This window comes from Salmo trutta, chromosome 15, assembly GCF_901001165.1.
Source record: "Salmo trutta chromosome 15, fSalTru1.1, whole genome shotgun sequence".
Taxonomy (NCBI): Eukaryota; Metazoa; Chordata; class Actinopteri; order Salmoniformes; family Salmonidae; genus Salmo; species Salmo trutta.
In genome coordinates this window covers 45,112,182-45,138,338 of record NC_042971.1, presented here as the reverse complement: position 1 = coordinate 45,138,338, position 26,157 = coordinate 45,112,182, and the positions used below count along the sequence as shown (strand labels likewise).

Genomic DNA, 26,157 nt, shown 5'->3' with positions numbered 1-26,157 from the left:
ATCCATATTATTTTGGGAAGAAATTGGCAGAGGTGTAGGCCTTTCCCATTTTACATAACTGTCACCGTGGAGACACGTGGGATGCTTTCCTTTGCAGGTGTCACAGGTGTGGCAATGACAACAGTGCTTTGCACTTTGACCAGGTTCCATGCACCCATAGCAAAGCTTATTTTCATGACTTGGTCATGAATTTAGAACAGCCATGTAGCTGATGCTTGTTGTCTTGGCAAAACATACACGAAGGCCTTGCATTTCCTTTGGCTGACTTTTGATTCTCACTATCTGTGATTGTTTGAGTGCTGAGAACACTTGCCTTGTTCCTCTTGGTCTCCCTGACATTTCTTTTCTCAGTGTTACATTCGGATGAACGGAGAGCATAGAAAGAAGTTATCGGATTGTGGGCTATCTCTGCTTCCATCGTCATAAAAGTAGCAAAGTCCCGGAAACTGGGGAATTCTTGACTATTGATCAAGGTTTGTGTAACTTGTCTGTTCCAGCGAGAAGCTGCCCACTCAGGCAGTTTTTTAAGTAGCTTCTGATTCTCTTCACAGTCATTTAATATCTGAAGTCCTTTAACATGAGGTATAGCATCCAGTTTGCAAGCCTTTCTCTAAATTCCCTCTGTATTACAAATGGCTGACCATATCTATGATTGAGTTTGTTCCACACGTCTTTGTAGGCCTCGTCATAATTTCTGTAAAAAGTACCATCCAGGGTCTTATCAGCTGGGCCACCCACGTACTTCTTAAGATAATAAAGCTTGTCAGCTGATGAGATCCTTCTTCGATCACTAAGTGACACAAATGAGGCTTTCCACTCAAGGAATTGAATTGGATCCCCATTGAATACGAATGGCTCTGGCATTGGAAGTTGATTAAGGGCTATGCTATCTTTGAAGGCTTGAGCCAGATAAGTTACATCCACATGAGATGATGATGCTGGGGCATTGGAGGGTTGTTGGATGGTAGTTGGAGTAATGTTTTCAGCAGTTTGGAAGCTAGTTTCCTGTACTACCTCCTGGTTGTAGACCTACAACCTGGCCCGAGCTGCCCTTACGTCTCTCTCTGCCTGTAGTCGTTACAACTCACATTTCTGACCTTCAAGATCCTTCCTTTGCTGCTCTTCTAAGTTTTGTATCCTTTCCTTTTGTTTCTTTTCCTCCAGCAACACTTCATACTCAACTTCCTTTGCTGCCAGCTCTGCTGCTGCATCTGCACATTTGGCTGCCATATATGAGGCCATGGAGCGATGGCTGGATTGAACACTGGACATGAGACTCGTTTGTGAGACAGTACCTCTGTAAATGGAGTGAATGTAGTCGCTATCAAGTAACTCACGGAGACAACGTTTTTCCAGTTCGGCATCAAACTCTTCATCGATGCCTGATATTCTTTCATAGGCAATTTTTATAATATCTGCTGTAACTGCCTCACATGCGTCGACACGACGCCTTAACTCAGTTGATGGTGTGATGTGATCTCGAATTTCAAGATAGTGTCTCATGACATCATCCTTTCCTTTCTCCAATGTGTCGATCAGAAGTGCCAGCTGGCTCTCTGTAACGTCTGACTTTAGCTGCTCTCTTGCTTTGCTGGCTTGGATCTTCCATTGGTCAAACATGGTGATAGGTTTTTTTCCCTTTTTCTGAGCCTTTTCTCTTTGCAATGCAAGCATTTTGTATGTAGGGTTCTTTGGTCTGACAGAGCGTCGAAGGCCTTGAGATTCCTCGAAGACATCTTGAAGTTGACCTTGGAGATCATACAGAGCTTGTTCTTTGGCTTGAATTTCTTCCTCTAGGCGATGTCTCTCTGTGGTCTCCATTTCATTTTGGAGCACATCCTTAAGCTCTTGAATTTGGTGTTCAAAACATTTAATCTGCTTCTTTAACTCTCCAATAATTGAAGGAGAGCTGACTGTCATTTTACATTTGATTTACAGTGAATTTGGGAAAGGCACTGTAGCACATATGACAATTGAAACAGATAAATATCAATATAACGGTGTATCAACAGATTAATTCACTCTACTATATATGGGTATCCAATCCTTGCAAACATGTTTGAATAAACTGTAAATCAATCAGACAACAATATACAGCATGATGTGTCCATAGATAGTTGTTGATGTGGATAGCCTTTACCTTCTTCTTAAACCATAGAAGTGAGCATTAATGATCACTGACAAATGATGATTCCTCCCATGACAGTCTTAAATGATCAGTTTATGAATAATACTCACTACTCCATTGCATACAATTGTCTATAGTTATGACCATCACACAAAATACATTTTTCCCACTGCCCGTGGAGATGCCAGATTGACCGTTGAAGTCCTAGTGTTGGTGACCCAAGGGGACACCATTCAGAAGCAGGGCTCTTACTGTAGCACCCCCAGCTGAATGAATGGTTAACTCTCAAACTGATGGTTAATGAAACTTTAATGCGGTACCATTTCCATAAACATACCATAAGAGCTGATGGAGAAACATACCAAAAATGATCTTACAATATGAGCAATACATTCCACAAACAATACACTTTTACACAATTTTACATTAGCGTGCTTGATACATCAAAAGCATGAGCATTTCTACCAGAATAGTTGATTAGGTGCTAATAGCTTGCTAATGTGGAACAAGATTAACTAATATTAGCCAGCACACAGTGGAGCTAGGCTATAGCTAATAACGTTATATTCCTAGCAGACTTCAGAACATCAATTACAACACAAATATCCATTAAGTACACGTTCAAAAGAATTAGAAAGATTTCTGAAACAAGACCAATATTGAAAGACAATAAATACCTTGTTCTCTTTCCATCTAGGTGCTAAGTTTGACGTTGTTTCTTGGGTGCTTGAACAACTTTAACAAAAAGTTATTTTCTTTTTCTCTCTCGCGCCCGTTTCCCATTTACCATTGGTGCGTAAACCAGAGAAGGCAAAAACACCTGATTTCAAAATAAAAGTCACACTAAACTGTCGAATATACAGTGACGATAGAAAGCTCATACAAGAAAATAAAAGTCCAAATATAGAGCACACATTGTGATTGGACACTCGTTTTAGGGGTTAATTGACTTTTTCCACATTCTGTTACATTACAGACTTATTCTAAAATATATATTTTTTTTTATGTCCCTCAATAATCTACACACAATACCCCCATAATGACAAAGCATAGTCAGGTTTTAAGACATTTTTGCAAGTTTGTAAAAAAACAACAACTGAAATATGACATTTACATAATTATTCAGACCCTTTACTCAGTACTTTGTTGAAGCACCTTTAGCAGAGATTACAGCCTCGAGCCTTCTTGGGTATTTGGGGAGTTTCTCCCATTCTTCTCTGCAGATCCTCTCAATCTCTGTCAGGTTGGATGGGGAGTGTCACTGCACAGCTATTTTCAGGTCTCTCCAGGGATGTTCGATCAGGTTCAAGTCCGGACTCTGGCTGGGCCACTCAAGGATATTCAAAGACTTGTTCCGAAGCCATTCCTGCATTGTGTTGGCTGTGTGCTTAGGGTCATTGCCCTGTTGGAAGGTGAACCTTCGCCCCAGCCTAAACTCTGGAGCAGGTTTTCATCAAGGATCTCTATGTACTTAGCTCCGTTCATCTTTCCCACGATCCTGACTAGTCTTCCAGTCCCTACCGTTGCCAGGTTTCCTCCAGACGTGACACTTTGCATACAGGCCAAAGAGTTCAATGTTGGTTTCATCAGACCAGAGAATCTTGTTTCTCATGATCTTAGTCTTTAGTTGCCTTTTGGCAAACTCAAAGCGGCTGTCATGTGCCTTTTACTGAGGAGTGGTTCCATCTGGCCACTCTACCATAAAGGCCTGATTGTTGGAGTGCTGCAGAGATGGTTGTTCTTCTGGAAGTTTCGCCCATCTCCACAGAGGACCTCTGGAGCTCTGTCAAGGAGTTTCCCCCGATTGCTCAGTTTGGCAGGGCGGCCAGCTCTAGGATGAGTCTTCGTGCTTCCAAACTTGTTCCATTTAAGAATGATGGAGGTCACAGTGCTCTTGGGGACCTTCAATGCTGCAGAAATATTTTGGTACCCTTCCCCAGACCTGTGCCTCAACACAGTCCTGTCTCGGAGTACTACAGACAATTACTTCAACCTCATGGCTTATGTTTTGCTTTGATGGAAACAGGATGCGCCTGAGCTCAATTTCGGATCTCATAGCAAAGGGTCTGAATAATTATGTAAATAAGGTATTTATGTTTTTATTTTTAATACATTTGCCACATTTTCTAAAAACCTGTGTTTGCTTTGTCATAATGGAGAATTGTGTTTAGATTGATGAGAAAGTGTTTTATTTAATCAATTTTAGAATAAGGCTGTAACGTAACAAAATGTGGAAAAAGTCAAGAGGTCTGAATACTTTCCGAATGCTCTGTGTAGACTGTCCTCTGTCCTCTGAGGTTCACTTCACACAGCTCTGGTAAAGACCTGCTATATCTGTATTTACTGTAACGGTTTTCTTTTACGATTGCGGGCTCAGGATGAACCCCCAAAAATACATTAACAGGCTGCTTTTACATGGTATTTTATTTTTCACCCTTCAGGGGGAGATGGATAAAGAGATGGGGAGTGAGGGATTTAAAGAGATAGTGTGGAATAGATGGAGGGATAGATTGTGAAAGCGTTGGCTGAACATTTTTGAAGGAGGATAGAGTGATGGTTGTGGGAGAGATTAGTGCTAAGGTTTGTGAATAAATAAACAAGATGGTTTTTCAGTGGAGTTATAGAGAGTCATGGAGGACAAGAGAATGCAGGCAGAACTACTGCTGCTGCCAGAAGAAACAGGGTTCAGTGTGTGCGTGAGTGCATGTGTGTGTGTGCATGTGTGCCTGCCCGTGGATGTGTGTGTGTGTGTGTGTGTGTGTGTGTGTGTGTGTGTGTGTGTGTGTGTGTGTGTGTGTGTGTGTGTGTGTGTGTGTGTGTGTGTGTAAGACAGAGACAGAGACAGAAGGCTGACAGAAGATGAGGGGTAAAAAATTAAACCTGATTCCTGGAAGTCTGCCACTGAAAGGCCTCTTGTGGGATGAACGGTTATGTTTTAATCTTTCTCTGCTCTCCTTCCTCTCTCTTTCACCCCTGCTTACTCTCAGCTCACTCTCAGTGCCAGCACAGACAGCTGAATGGGAAGTAATGTTTGACACAGAGGCACTTTGCAACATGTTAAAATAGAGCTCCCTGAGAGGAGTGTGCGGTGTATGTGGTGTGTGTGTGTGTGTGGTGTGTGCATGAGGTCTGTGTATGCAGTGTGTAGGGGAGATGGAATGCCCTCCATCAGAGGAGACTCATTGTGATCACCCTCTGATGAGCTATCATCAGAAAGCTTTGACTGATTCCCCATGCCTATCTGTCTATAAAACTGTCATCTGTAAAGAATTGATGCCATTTGCTGAGGTGGCATTGCAGTCAGGCCTCTGATTGATAGTCCATCTTTATCTGCCCAGGTGCTCTGTGCAGGGAGGAGGGACAGGAGATGGTTTAATATGAGTGCCTATGCTCTCTGGGTGTTGGTAGACTGTGTCAGTGTGTGGGATACCAGTGACGCTGTCCTCCACTGCTACCTTTGACCTCTAACTGTCCCCCAGACTGCTTCTCCGTCTACAGACCTGATAAATCTATGGTAGGTTAGCACAGACCAGGGGGCATGTGCCCAAATGTGATTAACAGAGATTTGGTGTGAGTAATCCTAGTGGGTAGTGTAAACTGCTTCCAGGGGCTCAGTAGCGCCTGTGGAAGGCAGAACACACCTGTTTCAACTTCCTGGCCCTCATCCCTTCACCCTCCTCACCCATTTGTCTGGACTTGTTTTGATCCCCGCTTTCCCCTGGCATAGAGGGTTGCTGGTGGTGACCTTATGAACAGCTGTTACTTCACCAACACTGGCTTTGGCCCGCGGGCCGCCTGTTGCTGACCCCTGCTCTACAATGAAATAACCAACCGGAAGTGTATGTATGCACAAGTATGATTATGGATTGAAACCATTGATTATCATATGAATGAGCTTTCTCTTTGTCCTGAATGTCAGTTGTTGGAAATTATGTTGTTTTCCTGTAGCCACATCCTCCCCCTGTTTACATTCTATAGCTCTAACCATATACAGTGGCTTGCGAAAGTATTCACCCCCCTTGGCATTTTTCCTATTTTGTTGCCTTACAACCTGGAATGAAAATATATTTGGGGGGGATTTTTATCATTTGATTTACACAACATGCCTACCATTTTGAAGATGCAAAATATTTTTTCTTCTGAAACAAACAAGAAATAAGAAAAAAAGGAAAATTTGAGCGTGCATAACTATTCAGCCCCCCAAAGTCAATACTTTGTAGAGACACCTTTTGCAGCAATTACAGCTGCAAGTCTCTTGGGATATGTCTCTATAAGCTTGGCACATCTAGCCCCTGGGATTTCTGACCATTCCTCAAGGCAAAACTGCTCCAGCTCCTTCAAGTTGGATGGGTTCCTGTTGGTGTACAGCAATCTCCAAGTCATACCACAGATTCTCAATTGGATTGAGGTCTGGGATTTGACTAGGCCATTCCAAGACATTTAAATGTTTACTCAAGTGTTGCTTTAGCAGTATGCTTAGGGTCATTGTCCTGCTGGAAGGTGAACCTACGTCCCAGTCTCAAATCTCTGGAAGACTGAAACAGGTTTCCTTCAAGAATTTCCCTGTATTTAGCGCCATCCATCATTCCCTCAATTCTGACCAGTTTCCCAGTACCTGCGGATGAAAAACATCCCCACAGCATGATGCTGCCACCACCATGCTTTACTGTGGGGATGGTGTTCTCGGGCTGATGAGAAGTGTTGGGTTTGTGCCAGACGTAGCGTTTTCCTTGATGGCCAAAATGGTCAATTTTAGTTTAATCTAACTAGAGTACCTTCTTCCATATGTTTGGGGAGTCTCCCACATGCCTTTCAGCTAACACCAAACGTGTTTGCTTATTTTTTTCTATAAGCAGTTTTTTCTGGCCACTCTTTGGTAAAGCCCAGCTCTGTGGAGTGTACGGCTTTAGGTGGTCCTATGGACAGATACTCCAATGTCCACTGTGGAGCTTTGCAGCTCCTTCAGTGTTATCTTTGGTCTCTTTGTTGCCTCTCTGATTAATGCCCTCCTTGCCTGGTCCATGAGTTTTGGTAGGTGGCCCTCTCTTGGCAGGTTTGTTGTGGTGCCATAGTCTTTCTATTTTTTAATAATTGATTTAATGGTGCTCCGTGGGATGTTCAAAGTTTCGGATATTTTTTTATAACCCAACCCTGATCTGTACTTCTCCACAACTTTGTCCCTGACCTGTTTGGAGAGCTCCTTGGTCTTCATGGTGCCGCTTGCTTGGTGGTGTTGCAGACTCTCTGGCCTTTCAGAACATATATTGAGATCATGTGGCACTTAGATTGCACACAGGTGGCCTTTATTTAACTAATTGTGTGACTTCTGAAGGTAATTGGTTGCACCAGATCTTATTTAGGGGCTTCATAGCAAAGGGTGAATACATATACATGCACCACTTTTCTGTTTTTTATTTTTTTGAATTTGTTGAAACAAGTAATTTAAACGTCAAGGGGGTGAATACTTTTGCAAGGCGCTGTACATGCTGTGTGCCATCTGCATGTGTCCAGCAGAAATAATGTAATCGTAGCCTTGCAGTAAACAAAGTTTAGAATATCCCTCCCCACTCCAGTCTCTCAGTTAGCTAGGCAGCTCTCCTCTCCACTGATGTGTTTGAACATGCTGGATGCTTTCGAGGCACAGATGGTCCCAGGCATTTCACTGCTTCTCTCTGACACCACTTCTCTCAATTAAATCCCAGCAGAATTTGACCGATGAAGAGAAATGCTGAATTTAATGCATTCATCTGCCTGTTTGCTGTTTTATCATTTGTCTTTGAGAAGAGAGGAGAGAACAGCAGGCATATTGGAGAAGATAAATGGAAGCCTTTTTTTCTCTGAGATTCACATGCCTATTCCCCTCCCTCTCTCTGCTTCTCTCTGTCTCTCATTGTTTCTCTTACACACCTACTCTGAAAAGCTGTACAGTTAAATTGGTAATTAAACCTGGGCTTAGTGAGAAAACATGAACACATTTATGGTCATTATTTTGCATTATCTAGTTCTTTCCATTGTGGTTGAGCAACTTTTTGCAACACTGCACTGTGTGATCTCAGCGAAGTAAGACAAGTGCATGTAAGAAAGCCCACACTCCCCGGGCAATAGCTGCTTTAGTGAAACAAGGCAGATAAAAGGGCAGATTCAAATCCCTGACTCACACTCCCGCTGATGCATAACATTTTCACAATATTGCTGGAAGGTTTTATGATGTGAGCGATCGCTTTCCGAAATAAAATACAATTCTGTATCTCTCTCTCTCTTTCTCTCTCTCTCTCTCTCTCTCTCTCTCTCTCTCTCTCTCTCTCTCTCAGTGTGTATCTCTCTCACTCTTTTTCTATCTCTCTCTCTTGCTCTCTCTATCTCTGTCTCTCTCTTTCTCTGTCTATTTCTCTCCTTCCCTCTCTCTTTCCCTCTCCCTCCCTCTTTCCCACCCAAACCTACAATGTAATGTAGCAGAAGGCGTTCTCTCAGTGTCCAGTCCTAGAAACACACCTGGCCTGTGGGCCAGTATGCCAGTTCCAGTATGACTGGGCAAGAGATGACATCAGAACCCAGTGATTCACTCATTCACTAGAGAGCACCAAACACCAGACTAAAATCACATTTTGCTACACCTGCAATAACATCTGCTAAACACTTGTATGTGACCAATAACATTTGATTTGATTAGAATTGTACCAAATCAGGCCTGTTGAAACCTATTTACCATACCATCAAGGCATATCTTCAATGCTACAGTGCACTCAGACACAGTAGGCCACAAACCAAAATCTTCACAGTTCCAGCCCCAGATGCTGTTGTACAGTAGAAGGCAGTTCCTCTAGGTTGAAGTGGGTGAGAGAGAGGCACAAGGGAGCAGTAGAGAAAGTAGGTTAGGTTAGGTTAAGTTGAGAGCAAGAGAAGCGTGAGAGTCAGTGAATGCATAAAGAGACAGAAGAGTGGAACGTTAATCAATTATAGATGTGGAAGTGTGGTCTGTGGGAGCACTGATACTGTAATTGGGAGGACGGGAGAGAGAGAGCGAGGGATGGATAGATGGAATAGGGAAAGGAAGGAGAGCATCCTCACCCATCTACGTCTTCAATTTACATTACATGACAAGAGGAGGAGATGCTAATGCTACATGACTGTAGTTAAGGGTTAACTAACGTTAAACCATGGTGGCTGGCTGGCTGGCTTTAGCCAACATGCAACTAGAAGACGGATACGTTGGTACATGTAAGAGGAGTGTGTATATTCATGTGCCAATGGTAAAAGTTATGAAGGGAGAAGCACTCACTGTTATAGCCAAGACATGCCACCAGGCAGACATACACCTAAGGAGTAGGATGCAACTGGGTGCGTCATGGGATTAAAGATCAGGGATTGGATGTGACCTGCTGATTGATGTTACTTCAAGTCATAACCTATAATAATCACTGTGCATCCTTACCCCCTTGCTCCTCAAGCTTCACTTGCTTATACAATTGTATAAACAATTCAAATAGATAATTTGTTTGCCGCCAGCCACATCCTTTCTGTGAGTGGCTCATGGACCGTTGTCTGGCTGCTAAAAAGATAATGTTCTAATAGGTAATGTGCATCTGTTCTGGGCGCATGGCCCTGGGGGACGCTGGGTAAATGCTCAACGTCTTCACTCTGAAGTTTCTCCCGACTGATTGCTGATTACTTTTTCAGGGCACAGACATGATACATTGTTTATTTATTCAAAAATCCCCCACTGCAAATAACCCCCTCCCTGTTCCAGCCCCCATTGTGTGTCTGTTGTCTCTCTCTCTATATCTGTCTCTCACTCTTTTGAAGAAGGATAATATGCTCATCAGAAAATGTTTGTACGTGACATAGGCAACTGTATTTGTGTATATTTGTGTGTGTGTGTTGGAGAGAGATTGTGCAATCGTGCATGTGTCTGGATCTGTGTGTGCATGTGTGTGCGTGTTTGAGAGAGAGAGTGTGTGATCGTGCGCACATGCGTGTGTGTGTATACAGTATGTTTACGTTGGAGAGAGATAGTGTGTGAGCGTACGTGTGTGTGTCTGAATCTGTGTGTGTGTGTGTGTGTGTGTGTCATGTGTGACAGAAATGGGACAGCCCTCTGACTGCTGTTGAGAAAGTGACTCGCCCCTGCAGGCTGTTCTCATCACATAGAATATTCAACAAACTCCAACTACTTTTTAGCAGACCTCTGTCAAGAGAGATCATATTAATAAACACACCATTCCACAGCCAGCAACGCCAGCAGTAGTCCTAGTTGTTGGACAGCATTTAGATGGTAACTTGATAAGAAGTAAGTAAAAGCACTTGATTGCCAAAGTTGGCCTACATGCAGTATGGCTGTTTAAGATTCATCATGTCATATTTGCATACCTCATTTAGGATATGTTGTGAGACCAAAGCCAGAAAAAGCAATAACCATCTTCTATTTAACATCTGCTCTCTTTTTAAATCAATATCTCTCGTTTAATTGCTCTGTTCCTGGTGTTTAGCAAAGCAGCCTTTCTGAAATAATGTAGATTGTCCTCCTCTAGGTACATTGACTTCAATACAAAACCTAGGAGGCTCATGGTTCTCACCCCCTTCCATAGACTTACATAGTAATTATGACAACTTCTTGCAGCATGAACTGACATGTTGTCCACCTAATCGAAGGATCAGAGAATGAATCAAGTACTGAAAGCATAAACTACAGCTAGCTAGCACTGCAGTGCATAAAATGTGGTGAGTAGTTGAATCAAAGAGAGAGAAAAACAATAGCTGAACAGTTTTGAACAAGTTCATTTCTTCCAAAATTATGGAGAAGCAAGAGCGAGAGAGAGAATTAGCGATACAAAATGGTGACATATGGACAACCCATTTTAAAACACTCTACAATACCATTCAAATTGACACAAACACAGAGCAATGCCAAAACTCATGAGAAGTTGAATGGATTAGACAAAGCTTAGACAATTGCTGACCAGGAGCTCTATAAGAAACTTTAGGCCCTCAAATTTTAAAAAGCATGCGGACCTGATGGCATCCTAAATGAAATGCTGAAACTCACAAGTGCATAATTTCAATTGGCTATAATAAAACAGTTTAATTTGATCCTGAGTGTAGGTTATTTCCTGACATCTGGAATCAAAGACTCATAACCCCAATCTTTAAGAACATAGACAAATTTGACCCTAACAATTACAGAGGCATTTGTGTGAAAAGTAACCTGGGGAAGGTTTTCTGTAGTATTATAAATGTAAGAGTTCTAAACTTCCTTAATAAGCACAATGTCTTGAGTAAAAGACAAATTGGATTCATACCAAAACATCGCACGACTGATCATATTTACACCCTACACACCCTGATAGATAAACATGTCCACCAAAATAATACCAAAATATACGCTTGCTTTATCGACTTCCAAAAAGCATTTGATTCTATTTTGCATACAGGACTGTTCTACAAAGTTATTGAAAGTGATGTAGGGAGTAAAACATATGACATAATTAAATCAATGTATACTATATACATGCAGCATTAAAATTGGCAGGAAAATAACAGAATTCTTTAACTAGGGGCAGGGCCTTTGCCAGGGTTGCAATCTGAGCCCTGCACTCTTCAATATTTACATCAATGAATTGGTCACTATTCTAGAAAAATCCACAGCCCCTGGTGTTAGTCTCCACAATTCAGAGGTTAAATGCCTTCTCTTCGCAGATGACCTATGCCTGCTGTCACCCACAGCACATGGCCTACAGCAGAGCCTGGACCTGCTAGAGCAGTACTGCCAGACCTGGGCCCTGGCAGTTAACCTCAAAAAGAGTAAAATAATGATCTCAGGGAATTAGACCAAAGTTCTCAATTGCTACAAAATATATAGAGTAATGCACACACTACAATTACTTAGGTTTAAAAATAAGCTCAACTGGAGACCTTAATGATGCAGTGAATGAACTGAGAGAGAAAGCACGCAGGGCATTTTACGCCATTAAAAAACTAATTCAAGTTGAAATGCCTTTTAAAATTAGGCTAAAACTAATTGAATGTGTCATTGAACCAATTGCATTTAATGCCAGCGAGGTGTGGGGTCCACTTGCAAAACAAGATTTCACCAAATGGGACAAACACCCCATTGAAACCCTGCATGCAGAGTTCTGTAAGATTCTCCTACATGTCCAGAGGAAAACTACAAACAATGCACGCAGGGCAGAATTAGGCCAATATCCACTAATAATAAAAACTCAAAAAAGAGCAATTCAGTTTTGGAAACATCTAAAGTACAGTGACCCCACTCTCATATCATTACCAAGCTCTGCAACGCCAAGAGCTGAGCAAAGAAAAGAGTCCCCTCATCTAGCTGGTCCTGGGGGTGAGTTCACAAACATGTTCTACTAACACACTGAAGCCTCAGGACCAGAACATCCAATCAATCAGAATAAAACAAATTACAACACAATCAAAACAAACCTACATTGCTTATTGGGAAACACAAGCACAAAGAAAAATGCAGTGCTATCTGGCCCTAAATCGACAATACACCGTGGCTAACTATGTGACCATGGTTACTGATCAAAACCTTAGAAAAACCTTGACAAAGTACAGGCTCAGTGACCAACCACTGCCTTGCCATTGAGAAGGGTAGACACAGGAAAACCTGGCTCCCTGAAGAGGAAAGGCTGTGCAACCACTGCACCACAGCAGAACCGGAGACAGAGCTGCATTTCCTGACAATGTGTCAAAAATCTAAAACAATTAGAGAGTGTCATTTCCCCAAATTTTTTCAAGGTTTCAAAGACCTCTCTGATGAGAATAGGCTACCGTCCTTTTGGGGGAAGACGCAGAGAGCTGTGAGTTGGCAGCGCACTACATTGCTGCCTGTCATAAGATGAGGGACAGCCCAATCAACCTGCACATTTCCTCTACTGTATGCTTATTGTTATTGTTCAATGTATGGTTATTTTGACCCTTGGTTATTGTAGTTACTGTTGTCCCGCTGACAATTTTGATTCTTATTTTCATAATATTGTAAATATCTAAAGTAAGCTATGGCAATATGTACATTGTTACGTCATGCCAATAAAGCAAATTGAATTTAATTGAATTGAATTGAGAGAGAGAGAGAGAGCATTACCTATATTTGGTAGAATATGTTTTACTTTCACTTCCACTTAGCCTATGAATGCAGCTAGCTAGCTAGTTAAGCTTACTCAAACATCTGGCTCAAACAGAGAGGGATGCTATGAAGCAAGAGAGCGAGCGATCTAGCTATATTTCGTTGTATTTCTTTCACTTTCACTTACTTAGCTAGCGAACACCTGGCTCAAACAGAGAGGGATGCCATGTTAGCTAGCTGGCAATGGTTATCCAACACTGGAACTCTTTCAAGTCAAGGTTTGCTTTTGGTTTTATAAATGTATTGCCACTGGGGCCTGCCATTACAACTGCTAAACTGCTTTCTGACTGTACACTGTACTGCATGATTATAGCGGGTTTACTAACGCGTTTGTTTTAGTATGTTGACTATGAGGTGAAAACGATGTAGGCTGTGTGTAGTGGTTAGCAGTTATAATATGAAGGTTTGGCTTGGCAAGTTTATTTTGCCTGGTCACAGACAGCTGATGTGTTGTGCACTGAAGTCCACAAGTGAAGGGAAAAGGTGAGAGGAGGAGAGTTCATAGTTGCGAGAAGGAATTATATTTACAGGCAAAGTGATCATGCAGTTTTTATGTGGCTGTTTCGAAAGTGAACTGTGTTTGCGTGTGATCAGGGGTGTATTCATTCTGCCGATTCTGTTGAAAAACATTTCTTAAACGAAAGCAAATGGAATGAAATGGGGAGAAACATACCTGAATTTGTCCAATAGAAACTCTAATTTGCAGTTGTAGGACTACTGATTTCACCCTAGATCAGCTAGATGCAGACAAGAGTGTGCAAGGAAGTATTGAATGTGTCTGTCACCTTGTTTACTAAAAATTCTCTCACTTCACTTAGCAACCTCATGATGCGTAAAGGGAAATTAGAGTATGATGTAGTAACCTAAACCTATCGATGTTACATTGAGCTGGGTGAATGGAATATGAATAGCAGTCATCCAATATGCTGTACTATAAATAAGGCCATGCTCATTAAAAAAATGATCATCCTCCCTCATCTTAAACAGCACCGACTGCCACTGATTGAAGCCCATTTCAGAATCATTCTATATCCTGACAGGATAAATGTAGACAGCCAACTCTGAACGGCTGTTTGGAATAATTGAGTGATACCCAATCAGACAGCAGTAGACAGCGGTGGGCCCCTATTTCTGAAATAATTACACCCTGACAACACACTATGCACGGCTTCTACTGCAGGGAGGGGGCTTGACTTTCAATATCTTCAAATCAGAACACACACCAGCATGATTGGCCATGAACAGAGGGCATCTGTGAGGGCATCTCATTGTGTTGGGTTGCTACCCTCTCAGACGTGTGCATTATTGCATCTAAATTCACTTATTGCTGATCAAAATGTGTGCTCTCCCACCGTTGTGAGTTTTCTTTTTGTCCTCACTGTTGGGAAACAAATACAGCTGGAATGTGGGCATATGTGGCTTATACGGCTTGTGAGTTGTGTTGTATCCACTTTCCATATGGAATATCCCGCTCAACGCTTTTTGGAGGTGCCATGTTTGATGTGGCACAGCAGGGGTGACTGGGGTGTGAGGAAGAGGAGGAAGAAGGGCTTGTCTGAGTGAGGAGAGGAGTGATGTGTGACAGTGACAGAACCACAGAGATCCTATTAAATTACTAGTAAGTAAGTAAGTAAAAAATACAAAAAATAAATATAATTCCTAATTCTATGGACAGAACCCACCCAGCCATATAGCTCTATAGACCTGGCTAGGCCTGTGTGACTGAGACACCCATGAGCTCGTTTTCCACAGCTGACTGTGATTGACAGTGCAGCCTCTGGGCTCTGGCACCAACCCACACAGTTCCTGTTTGACTAGAGATCTGCTCTGGGCTCTGGCTCTCCTCCAGTTATTCCCACCACAATATACTCTATCTGCCATACCTGGACTCTATTACTGACTGACAGAATTGATCTAATTTCTACACTGTACTGTATTTACTTGTCATTTTACAGTGTGCAGTCCATGCATTTGTTTTGGTTTATCCTCAAAGTAGAAGTACTGTGGATTATGTCAACAAATGTTGTGGGATGAACCAAATAAAAACCTAGAAAGACCCTTACCCCCCCTCCCCTCTCTCTCTCTCTCTCTCTCTCTCTCTCTCTCTCTCTCTCTCTCTCTCTCTCTCTCTCTCTCTCTCTCTCTCTATTTCTCCTAGTGTTGCGTGATGACTTCAGACAGAACCCTCAGGACTTGGTGGTGGCGGTGGAGGATCCTGCCACCCTGGAGTGCCAGCCTCCTCGTGGGCACCCTGAGCCCACCACCTTCTGGAGGAAAGACAAGGCCCGTCTGGACCTCAAAGATGACAGGATCACTGTGAGTACTACGTCCTGAGGACCCGGTCCTCTGTGTCTGCTCTCATTATGGATAGCTAAAATATACAGATTAAATGACCCCCCATCCCAGATTGTCTGATGTAGACTTTGTTGAGCCATCTCTGTTGTCTGACTGTCAGATTCGTGGAGGGAAGTTGACCATCTCCAACACCAGGAAGAGTGATGCAGGGATGTACGTGTGTGTGGCCACCAACATGGTGGGGGAGAGAGACAGTGAGACGGCTCAGCTCTCTGTGTTCGGTAAGGACAGATACTGGACAGACACTTCTCTCTGTGCTTACCTGTAATGGCTGCAGTGGCTACATGCTATCTGTTTATGTTTTAAAACCTTGCTTAGAAAGCTTATAGACTACTGTCTTGTCTGTCTATGTGTTTTGTGGTTTTCCAGAGAGACCTACTTTTGTGCGTCGGCCGGTGAACCAGGTGGTCCTGGTGGAGGAGAGTGTGGAGCTCAGGTGTCAGGTGCAGGGAGACCCACCTCCTTCTCTACGCTGGAGAAAGGATAATGTGGATATACCCCGCGTCAGGTGAGGAGAGAAAGTGTGTGGGTGCATATGTTTGTGCATGTGCGTATGCAGAACATCCCTGGTCATCCCTACTGCTTCTGATCTGGCGGACTCACTAAACATAAATGCATAGTTTGTAAATGATGTCTGAGTGTTGGATTGAGCCCCTGGCTATCCATAAATAAATAAATAAAAACTGGAAAATGTGCCCGTCTGCCTTGCTCAATATAAGGAATTTGAAATGATTTATGCTTGTACTTTTACTTTTGATACCTAAGTACAATTACATGTACTTTTGACTTTTACTCAAATAGTATTTTACTGGGTGACTTACACTTTTACTTGAGTCGTTTTCTATGAAGGTATCTTTACTTTGACTCAAGTATGAACATTGGGTTCTTTTTCTACCCCTGTGCGTATGTGCATGCTTGTGAGTGTGTGTGTGCCTATGTGCCCTACGTGCCTGCGTGTGCGTTCTTGTCTTTTATGATTCCTGTTGTGGCTATGGTTGAAACGTGTTGATATATGGATTGTGAGGCAGGACTAATGAGTCCCAGGCTGAAGCTGGAGCAGGTAAACACCTGACATGTTACTACAGCGTTGCTTTGATCACGGTGCCTAACATTGTTTCTCAAAGCCCACTGAGTCCTGTTCTTAAGCCCAGATTAAATGTAATATGCTACTTAACATACGCATGCTACCCTGAGGTACAGATTGGATTTGGTATGTCTTCATGCTCTTGTGTATGCTGTCTGTGAGTGTGAGTGCATTAGTTTAGCATATATTGACATTTACCTGTGCATGACTGCATGTACAATATATACACCACGACCAAAAAGATGTGGACACCTGCTTGTCGAACTTCTCTTTCCAAAATCATGGGCATTAATATGGACTTGGTCCCCCCTTTCCTGCTATAACATACTCCACTCTTCTGGGAAGGTTTTCCATTAGATATTGGAACATTGTTGAGGGGACTTGGTTTCATTCAGCCACAAGAGTGAGGTTGGGCACTGATGTTGGACAATTATTATAGCCTGGCCCGCAATTGGCATTCAAATTCATCCCAAAGGTTTTCGATGGGGGTGAACTCAGGGATCTGTGCAGGCCAGTCAAGTTCTTACACACTATTCTTGACTAACCATTTCTGTATGGATGTAACAACCTTCGTCGTCTGAAGAAGATGAATCATCGGACCAAAACGCAGCGTGATAAGTGTTCATGATTATTTTAATAATTGAACACTAAAACAAAAATAACAACGAGTATAGTGAAACAGTTCCATAAGGGGAAACACTAAACAGAAATTAACTAGCCACACCAACCCTGTGGTAAAAGGCTACCTAAGTATGGTTCCCAATCAGAGACAACGATAGACAGCTGTCCCTGATTGAGAACCATACCCGGCCAAAACAAAGAAATACCAAAACATAGAAAAAAGGACATAGAAGGCCCACCCTAGTCACACCCTGGCCTAACCAAAATAGAGAATAAAACCCTCTCTTTGGCCAGGGTGTGACAATGGACCTCGCTTTGTGCAAGGGGGCATTGTCATGCTGAAACAGGAAAGGGCCTTCCCCGACAAACCCAGATTCGCGCATCGGACTGCCAGATGGTGAAGCGTGATTCATCACTCCAGAAAACATGTTTCCACTGCTCCAGAGTCCAATGGCGGCGAGCTTTACACCACTCCAGACGACGATTGGCATTGCGCATGGTGATCTTAGGCTTGTGTATAGCTGCTCGGCCATGGAAATCTATTTCATGAAGCTCCCGACGATCAGTTCTTGTGCTGATGTTGCTTCCAGAGGCACTGGGTAGTGAGTGTGGAAACCGAGGACAGACAATTTTTACACTGTAAGTGCTTCAGCACTTGGCGGTCCCGTTCTGTGAGCTTGTGTGGCCTACCACTTTGCGTCTGAGCTGTTGTTGCTCCTAGACAATTCCACTTCATACTAACAGCGCTTACAGTTGACCAGAGCAAGCCTAGCAGGGCAGAAATTTGACGAAGTGACTTGTTGGAAAGGTAGCATCCTATGACGGTACTACAGTCGTGGCCAAAAGTTTTGAGAATGACACAAATATTAATTTTCACAAAGTCTGCTGCCTCAGTTTGTTTGATGGCAATTTGCATATACTCCATGTTATGAAGAGTGATCAGATGAATTGCAATTAATTGCAAAGTCCATATTTGCCATGCAAATGAACTGAATCCCCCAAAAACCATTTCCAGACCAGCTGACATCATGTCAGTGATTCTTTTGATAACACAGGTGTGAGTGTTGATGAGAACAAGGCTGGAGATCACTCTGTCATGCTGATTGAGTTTGAATAACAGACTGGAAGCTTCAAACGGAGGGTGGTGCTTGGAATCATTGTTCTCCATCTGTCAACCATGGTTACCTGCAAGGAAAGAAGTGCCGTCATCATTGCTTTGCACAAAAAGGGCTGCACAGGTAAGGATATTGCTACCGGTAAGATTGCACGTAAATCAAACATTTATCGGATCATCAAGAACTTCAAGGAGAACGGTTCAATTGTTGTGAAGAAGGCTTCAGGGCGCCCAAGAAAGTCCAGCAAGCACCAGGACCGTCTCCTAAAGTTGATTCAGCTGCGGGATCGGGGCACCACCAGTACAGAGCTTGCTCAGGAATGGCAGCAGGCAGGTGTGAGTGCATCTGCACACACAGTGAGGCGAAGACTTTTGAAGGATGGCCTGGTGTCAAGAAGGGCAGCAAAGAAGCCACTTCTCTCCAGGAAAAACATCAGGGACAGACTGATATTCTGCAAAAGGTACAGGGATTGGACTGCTGAGGACTGGGGTAAAGTCATTTTCTCTGATGAATCCCTTTCCGATTGTTTGGGGCATCCGGAAAAAAACATGTCCGGAGAAGACAATGTGAGCGCTACCATCAGTCCTGTGTCATGCCAACAGTAAAGCATCCTGAGACCATTCATGTGTGGGGTTGCTTCTCAGCCAAGGGAGTGGGCTCACTCACAATTTTGCCTAAGAACACAGCCATGAATAAAGAATGGTACCAACACATCCTCCGAGACCAATTTCTCCCAACCATCCAGGAACAGTTTGGTGACAAACAATGCCTTTTCCAGCATGATGGAGCACTTTTGCCATAAGGCAAAAGTGATAACGAAGTGGAACGGGGAACAAAACATAGATATTTTGGGTCAATGGCCAGGAAACTCCCCAGACCGTAATCCCATTGTGAACTTGTGGTCAATCCTCAAGAGGCGGGTGGACAAACGAAAACCCACAAATTCTGACAAACTCCAAGCATTGATTATGCAAGATGTGGCTGCCATCAGTCAGGATGTGGCCCAGAAGTTAATTGACAGCATGCCAGGGTGGATTGCAGAGGTCTTGAAAAAGAAGGGTCAACACTGAAAATATTGACTCTGCATCAACTTCATGTAATTGTCAATAAAAGCCTTTAACACTTATGAAATGCTTGTAATTATAATTCAGTATTCCATAGTAACATCTGACAAAAATATTTAAAGCCACTGAAGCAGCAAACTTTGTGAAAATTAATATTTGTATCATTCTCAAAACTTTTGGCCACGACTGTAGATTGAAAGTCACTGAGCTCTTCAGTAAGCCCATTCTACTGCCAATGTTTGTGTATGGAGAGTGCATGGTTGTGTGCTCAATTTTATACTCCTGTCAGCAACAGTGTGGCTGAAATAGTTGAATGAAATAGCCAAATCCACTAATTTGTCCACATACTTTTGTATACATAGTCTATGATGCACGTAATTCAATTTCTTTACTCTATTTCCTCCTTTCTGTCTGTGTTTCTGTATGTATATTTTAGTATTCAAGCTCTTGATTTTCGATGATATACAGTGCATTAAAAAATGCACAATACCCCATAATGACAAAGTTTTTACAGTTATTAAAAATGAAAAACAGAAATACCTGATTCACAAAAGTATTCAGCCCCCTTGCTATTAGACACGAAATCGAGTGCAGGTGCGTCCTGTTTCCACTGATCATCCTTGAGAGGTTTCTACAACTTGCTACATGTGGTACATTCAATTGACTGGACATGATTTGGAAAGGCACACACCTCTCTATACAAGGTCCCACAGTTGACAATGCATGTCAGAGCAAAAACCAAGCCATAAGGTCGAAGGAATTGTCCGTAGAGCTCTGAGACAGGGTTGTGTCAAGGCACAGATCTGGGGAAGGGTACCGAAACATTTCTGGAGCGTTGAAGGTCCCCAAGAACACAGTGGCCTCCATTATTCTTAAATGGAAGAAGTTTGGAACCACAAAGACTTTTCCTAGAGCTGGCCACCCGGCTAACTTTGCAATTGGAGGAGACGGGCCTTGGTCAGGGAGTCAACCAAGAACCCGATGGTCACTCTGACAGAGCTCCAGAGTTCCTTTGTGGAGATGGGAAAACTTTCCAGAAGGACAACCATCCCTACAGCACTCCACAAATCAGGCCTTTATGTTGGAGTGGCCAGACAGAAGCCACTCCTCAGTAAAAAGGCACATGACAGTCCGCTTGGAGTATGCCAAAAGGCACCTAAAGGACTCTCAGACCATGAGAAACAAGCTTCTCGGGTCTGATGAAACCAAGATTGAACTCTTTGGCCTGAATGCCAAGCGTCACGTCTGGAGGAAACCTGGAACCATCCCTACGGTGAAGCATGGTGGTGGCAGCATCAGGCTGTGGGGATGCTTTTCAGCGGCAGTGACTGGGAGACTAGTTAGGATAAAGGAAAAGATGAACGGAGCAAAGTAAAGAGAGATCCTTGATGAAGATCTGCTCCAGAGTGCTCAGGACCTCAGACTGGGGCGAATGTTCACCTTCCAACAGGACAACGACCCTAAGCACACAGCCAAGACAATGCAGGAGTGACAAGTTTCTGAATGTCCTTGAGTGGCCCAACCAGAGCCCGGACTTGAACCCGATCTAACATCTCTGGAGAGACCTGAAAATAGCTGTGCAGCAACGCTCAGCATCCAACCTGACAGAGCTTGAGAGGATCCGCAAAGAAGAATGGGAGAAACTCCCCAAATACAGGTGTGCGAGCTTGTAGAATCATACCCAAGAAGACTCAAGGCTGTAATCGCTGCCAAAGGTGCTTCAACAAAGTACTGAGTAATGTGTCTGAATACTTATGTAAATGTGACATTGAATTTTTTACGAAATTTTTTTTAAACCTGTTTTTACTTTGTCATTATGGGGTGTTGTGTGTAGATTGATGAGGGAAAAACGATTTAATCAATTTTAGAATAAGGCTGTAACGTAACAAAATCTGGTAAAAGTCAAGGGGTCTGAATTCTTTCCGAATGCACTTCAGAAAGTATTCATTCAATTCGAAATGGCCAACACACAATACCCCATAATGTCAAAGTGGAATAATGTTTTTAGACATTTTTACAAATTAATTAAAAATGAAAAGCTGAAAGGTCTTGAGTCAATAAGTATTCAACCCCTTTGTTATGGCAAGCCTAAATAAGTTCAGGAGTAGAAAATGTGCTTAACAAGTCAAATAATACGTTTCATGGACTCACAGTCGAGCAATGAATTTCAAACAGAGATTCAACCACAAAGACAAGAGAGGTTTTCCAATGCCTCGCAAAAAAGGGGACCTATTGGAAGAAATGTTAAAAAAACAGACATTGAATATCCCTGTGAGCATGGTGAACGTATGAATTACTCTTTGGATGGTGTATCAATACACCCAGTCACTAGAATTATACAGGCGTCCTTCCTAACTCAGTTGCTGGATTGGAAGGATACCTCTCAGGGATTTCAAAATGAGGCCAATGGTGGTTGTAAAACAGTTACAGGGTTTAATGGCTGTGATGGTAGAAAACTGAGGATGGATTAACAGCATTGTAGTTACTCCACAGTACTAACCTAAATGACAGAGTGAAAATAAGGAAGCCTTTACAGAATAAAGGCACTAAAGTAAATCTGCTAAAACTGTGGCAAATAAATGACCTTTCTGTCCTGAATACAAAGCATTATGTTTGGGTCAAATCCAACACAACACATCAATGAGTACCATTCTTCATATTTTCAAGCATACTGTAGTGGTGGCTGCATCATGTTATGGGTATACTTGTAATCGTTAAGGACTGGTGAGTTTTTTAGGATAGAAATAAATGGAATGGAGCTAAGCACAGGTTAAATCCTAGATGAAAACCTGGTTCAGTGTGCTTTCCACCAGACACTGGTAGATTAATTCACCCTTCAGCAGAACAATAACCTAAAACACAAGGCCTATTGCACACTGGAGCTGCTTACCAAGACGACATTGAATGTTCCTGAGGGGTCTAGTTACAGTTTTGACTTAAATCAACTTGAAAACCTATGGCAAGACTTGAAAATGGCTGTCTAGTAATGATCAACAACCCAAATTGACAGAGCATGAATAATTTTTAAAAGAATAATGGGCAACTATTGTACTATCTAGGAGTGTAAAGCTCTTAGAGACTCACAGCTGTAATCACTGCCAAAGGTGATGTATTGACTCAGGATTGTTAATACTTATGTAAATTAGATATTCCTGTATTTCATTTTCAATACATTTGCAAAAATTTCTAAAAACATGTTTTCACTTTGTCATTATGAGTGTAGATGGGTGAGAGAAAAAAAATGTAATCAATTTTGAATTCAGATTGTAACACAACAAAATGTAGAATAAGTCAAGGGGTATGAATTATTTCTGAAGGCATTCTACCCGTTCTAGCTAGACTCATAGAAATAGTCATTTTATTTATATGGCTACACTACACAAGACCCAAGCTCTAGCAATACCATATATTTAGGCCACTATTATGTATCATTATCTAATTGAAGTGGCCATCAGGACAACTGTCCAGAGCAATAATCCATTTACACAACTGGCTTTAGACATGCAGGGTAGTCTGAGGTTAGAGTCCTTGGCCTGGTGTCACAGCAGGAGGACTACGCTGCCAATGGAGTCAATATGTGATTAGGTCCACAGCATAAAACAACATTTACCATAACTCTTTGTCCCTCCCAGCAGCCGGCTTTACTCTGTTGGCCTGGCTAGTTTCACAGTAACTGAAAACTCTTTCACAGTTTGCCAATGTCAAATCCCATATAACGTCTTTGACCCTATTGGGATCTGTATGAAAGGAAATATATGTTTCAGTCCATGATATACTTTAAGTGTGTATTTCTAAAGGAAGTACCCTGAAGTAGTAGTGGTGTGGGAGAGAATTAAGATAGTGTTGGCTTCAGTCTGTGTGTTCAGCAGGACCATGTGTCCGAGACGGGAAGTGGCCGTGAGGAACGTTCTCTCAGACTGGGGTAGAATAGAGTAGTGTCTGTCTGGCTGTACTTCCATCTGTCTGTCTGTCTGTCTGTTTGTAAGTCGCTCTGGATAAGAGCGTCTGCTAAATGACTTAAATGTAATGTAAATGTCTGTCTACTCCCTGCTAACTCCTTTCTCCATCCTTCCCCCTGATTCCAGAAACATGCCCTACTTCCAGACCTGCCATTCTCTCTTTCTCTTTCTCTCTCTCCTTCCTTCCTTCCCGCCCTCTCCTTCCCCATCCCTCCCAGACCAGCCCTCCAGGGAGGTGTGTATGTGGGTCAGAGATGTGACGTGACTGGAGTCTTCACAAGTTTCAGACAGACACACCAACTGTCCGAACGGACAGAAAGCTCTATCGATATTCTCCCCCTCACTTTTCTCACCTCTTGTATCTGTGGCCCCACCCCCCTCATTCTGTTTCAGTGCTCTGCTCGTCTCACATGTCCAGACGTTATGGAAGACTGGACAGATTTACCGTCTACTGGTCTGTCTGCTTCAGAGACCAGAGGAAGCCCCTTAGAGGGGAGAGTCCAGTTCCATAATGTTCCATGCTCTGTAGCCATGTCAAACCCTCTGCCCTTGATTGATGGACTGGTAGACCTGATCTGTTAGGACTGGTGTTTCTCTGAGTGATGAACTGTTAGCCCTGCTCTGTTAGGACCAGTGTTTCTCTGAGTGATGAACTGTTAGCCCTGCTCTGTTAGGACCAGTGTTTCTCTGAGTGATGGACTGTTAGACCTGCTCTGTTGGACTAGTGTTTCTCTGAGTGATGAACTGTTAGCCCTGCTCTGTTGGACTAGTGTTTCTCTGAGTGATGGACTGTTAGATCTGCTCTGTTAGGACTGGTGTTTCTCTGAGTGATGAACTGTTAGCCCTGCTCTGTTAGGACTGGTGTTTCTCTGAGTGATGAACTGTTAGCCCTGCTTTGTTAGGACTGGTGTTGCTCTGAGTGATGAACTGTTAGACCTGCTCTGTTAGGACTGGTGTTTCCCTGAGTGATGGACTGTTAGATCTGCTCTGTTAGGACCGGTGTTTCTCTGAGTGATGAACTGTTAGACCTACTCTGTTAGGACTAGTGTTTCTCTGAGTGATGAACTGTTAGCCCTGCTCTGTTAGGACTGGTGTTTCTCTGAGTGATGAACTGTTAGCCCTGCTTTGTTAGGACTGGTGTTTCTCTGAGTGATGAACTGTTAGCCCTGCTTTGTTAGGACTGGTGTTTCTCTGAGCGATGAACTGTTAGCCCTGCTCTGTTAGGACTGGTGTTTCTCTGAGTGATCGAATGTTAGTCCTGCTCTGTTAGGAATTGTGTTTCTCTGAGTGATGGACTGTTAGACCTGCTCTGTTAGGACTGGTGTTGCTCTGAGTGATGAACTGTTAGACCTGCTCTGTTAGGACTGGTGTTTCCCTGAGTGATGGACTGTTAGATCTGCTCTGTTAGGACCGGTGTTTCTCTGAGTGATGGACTGTTAGACCTGCTCTGTTAGGACTAGTGTTTCTCTGAGTGATGGACTGTTAGACCTACTCTGTTAGGACTAGTGTTTCTCTGAGTGATGAACTGTTAAACCTACTCTGTTAGGACTGGTGTTTCTCTGAGTGATGAACTGTTAGCCCTGCTCTGGCTGCCTTAATTGACTTCCGCCTCATCTGCTCCCGGGGAGCAGTTGTTGTGGGGGTTAACTGCATTGCTCAAGGGCAGAATGTAAGATTTTTCCACCTTGCTGACTCTGGGATTAGACAGCCTTTCTCTTTCTCTTTCTCTTTCTCTCTCTCTCTCTCTCTCTCTCTCTCTCTCTCTCTCTCTCTCTCTCTCTCTCACTCACTCACTCACTCACTCACTCACTCACTCACTCACTCACTCATACACACATAGCACACACACACTCACACACACCCCACAGTGGGTGCCTCTTCTTCATAAATATTGAAATAGAGGAACAGTCAGGGTTCCAGCTGAAAGCACCTTTCATTTTACCTTGCCTTTCAGCCCTGCACAATTGGCCCCCCTTCTCCTCCTCCTCCTCCTCCTCTGTAGCAGAATGTAGTCTTTCTGCAGCAGGTAGTTTTAAGTGTCTCAGAAAACGTTGCTTTATTTTTCAAAACAACCTTATCTCCACAGCTTATTATTTTATGTAAGCTTTACTCTAAAATGTCCCAGAAGTGGATTGCGTTTCTTACTGTATTGTACGTAAGCATATGGTTACATTTTTAAGTGTAATTGTTATTTATATAGAACATTGCCCCTTTTTCCAACCATATCATAGCAGCCATTTAGTAAAACAGCCATGGCATGCAAGCCAGCAGAGGTGCGAGACTGATTACTGCAAGCTTGACTTGTGTAATGTCAACCTCTCCTCTCCTCCTTCCTCAGGTATGACATCCGTTATGAGAAGGAGGATTTCCTCCTGAGGATCAAGAAGGCATCGGCTGCCGACCAGGGCACCTTCACCTGTGTGGCTGAGAACCGTGTGGGCAAAGTGGAGGTCTCGGCTACCCTCATCATCAGGGGTGAGTATATATTACTGTAGGAGACAGACAGACACCAGTCCTGTTCCTGGAGCTGTGGTAATAGTCTCAGCAGGGTGAGTCCGTGCGAGTGTTATTGCCCCCCTGATGTGAGCCTGGAGCTGGGCTCAGTCCCTCTCTCTCCCAGGGCCCAGACTGAATGATTACACCAGGACCTCCAGCCTCCACACAAAGATGAGCAACTTCACC

At 43.1% G+C, this 26,157-nt stretch overlaps 1 protein-coding gene across 5 annotated transcripts in view; it reads left to right on the top strand.

The window, feature by feature from the left end:
* Positions 1 to 26,157, top strand: part of LOC115149138 (roundabout homolog 2) — a 232,842-nt gene that overhangs the window by 152,734 nt on the left and 53,951 nt on the right. For all 5 annotated transcript variants that reach the window (XM_029691691.1, XM_029691689.1, XM_029691690.1 and 2 more), the window contains exons 3-6: positions 15,436 to 15,593; positions 15,733 to 15,853; positions 16,002 to 16,140; positions 25,814 to 25,950. In XM_029691691.1, the coding sequence (XP_029547551.1) occupies positions 15,436 to 15,593; positions 15,733 to 15,853; positions 16,002 to 16,140; positions 25,814 to 25,950 (555 nt within the window). The remainder of the gene's footprint in view (positions 1 to 15,435; positions 15,594 to 15,732; positions 15,854 to 16,001; positions 16,141 to 25,813; positions 25,951 to 26,157) is intronic.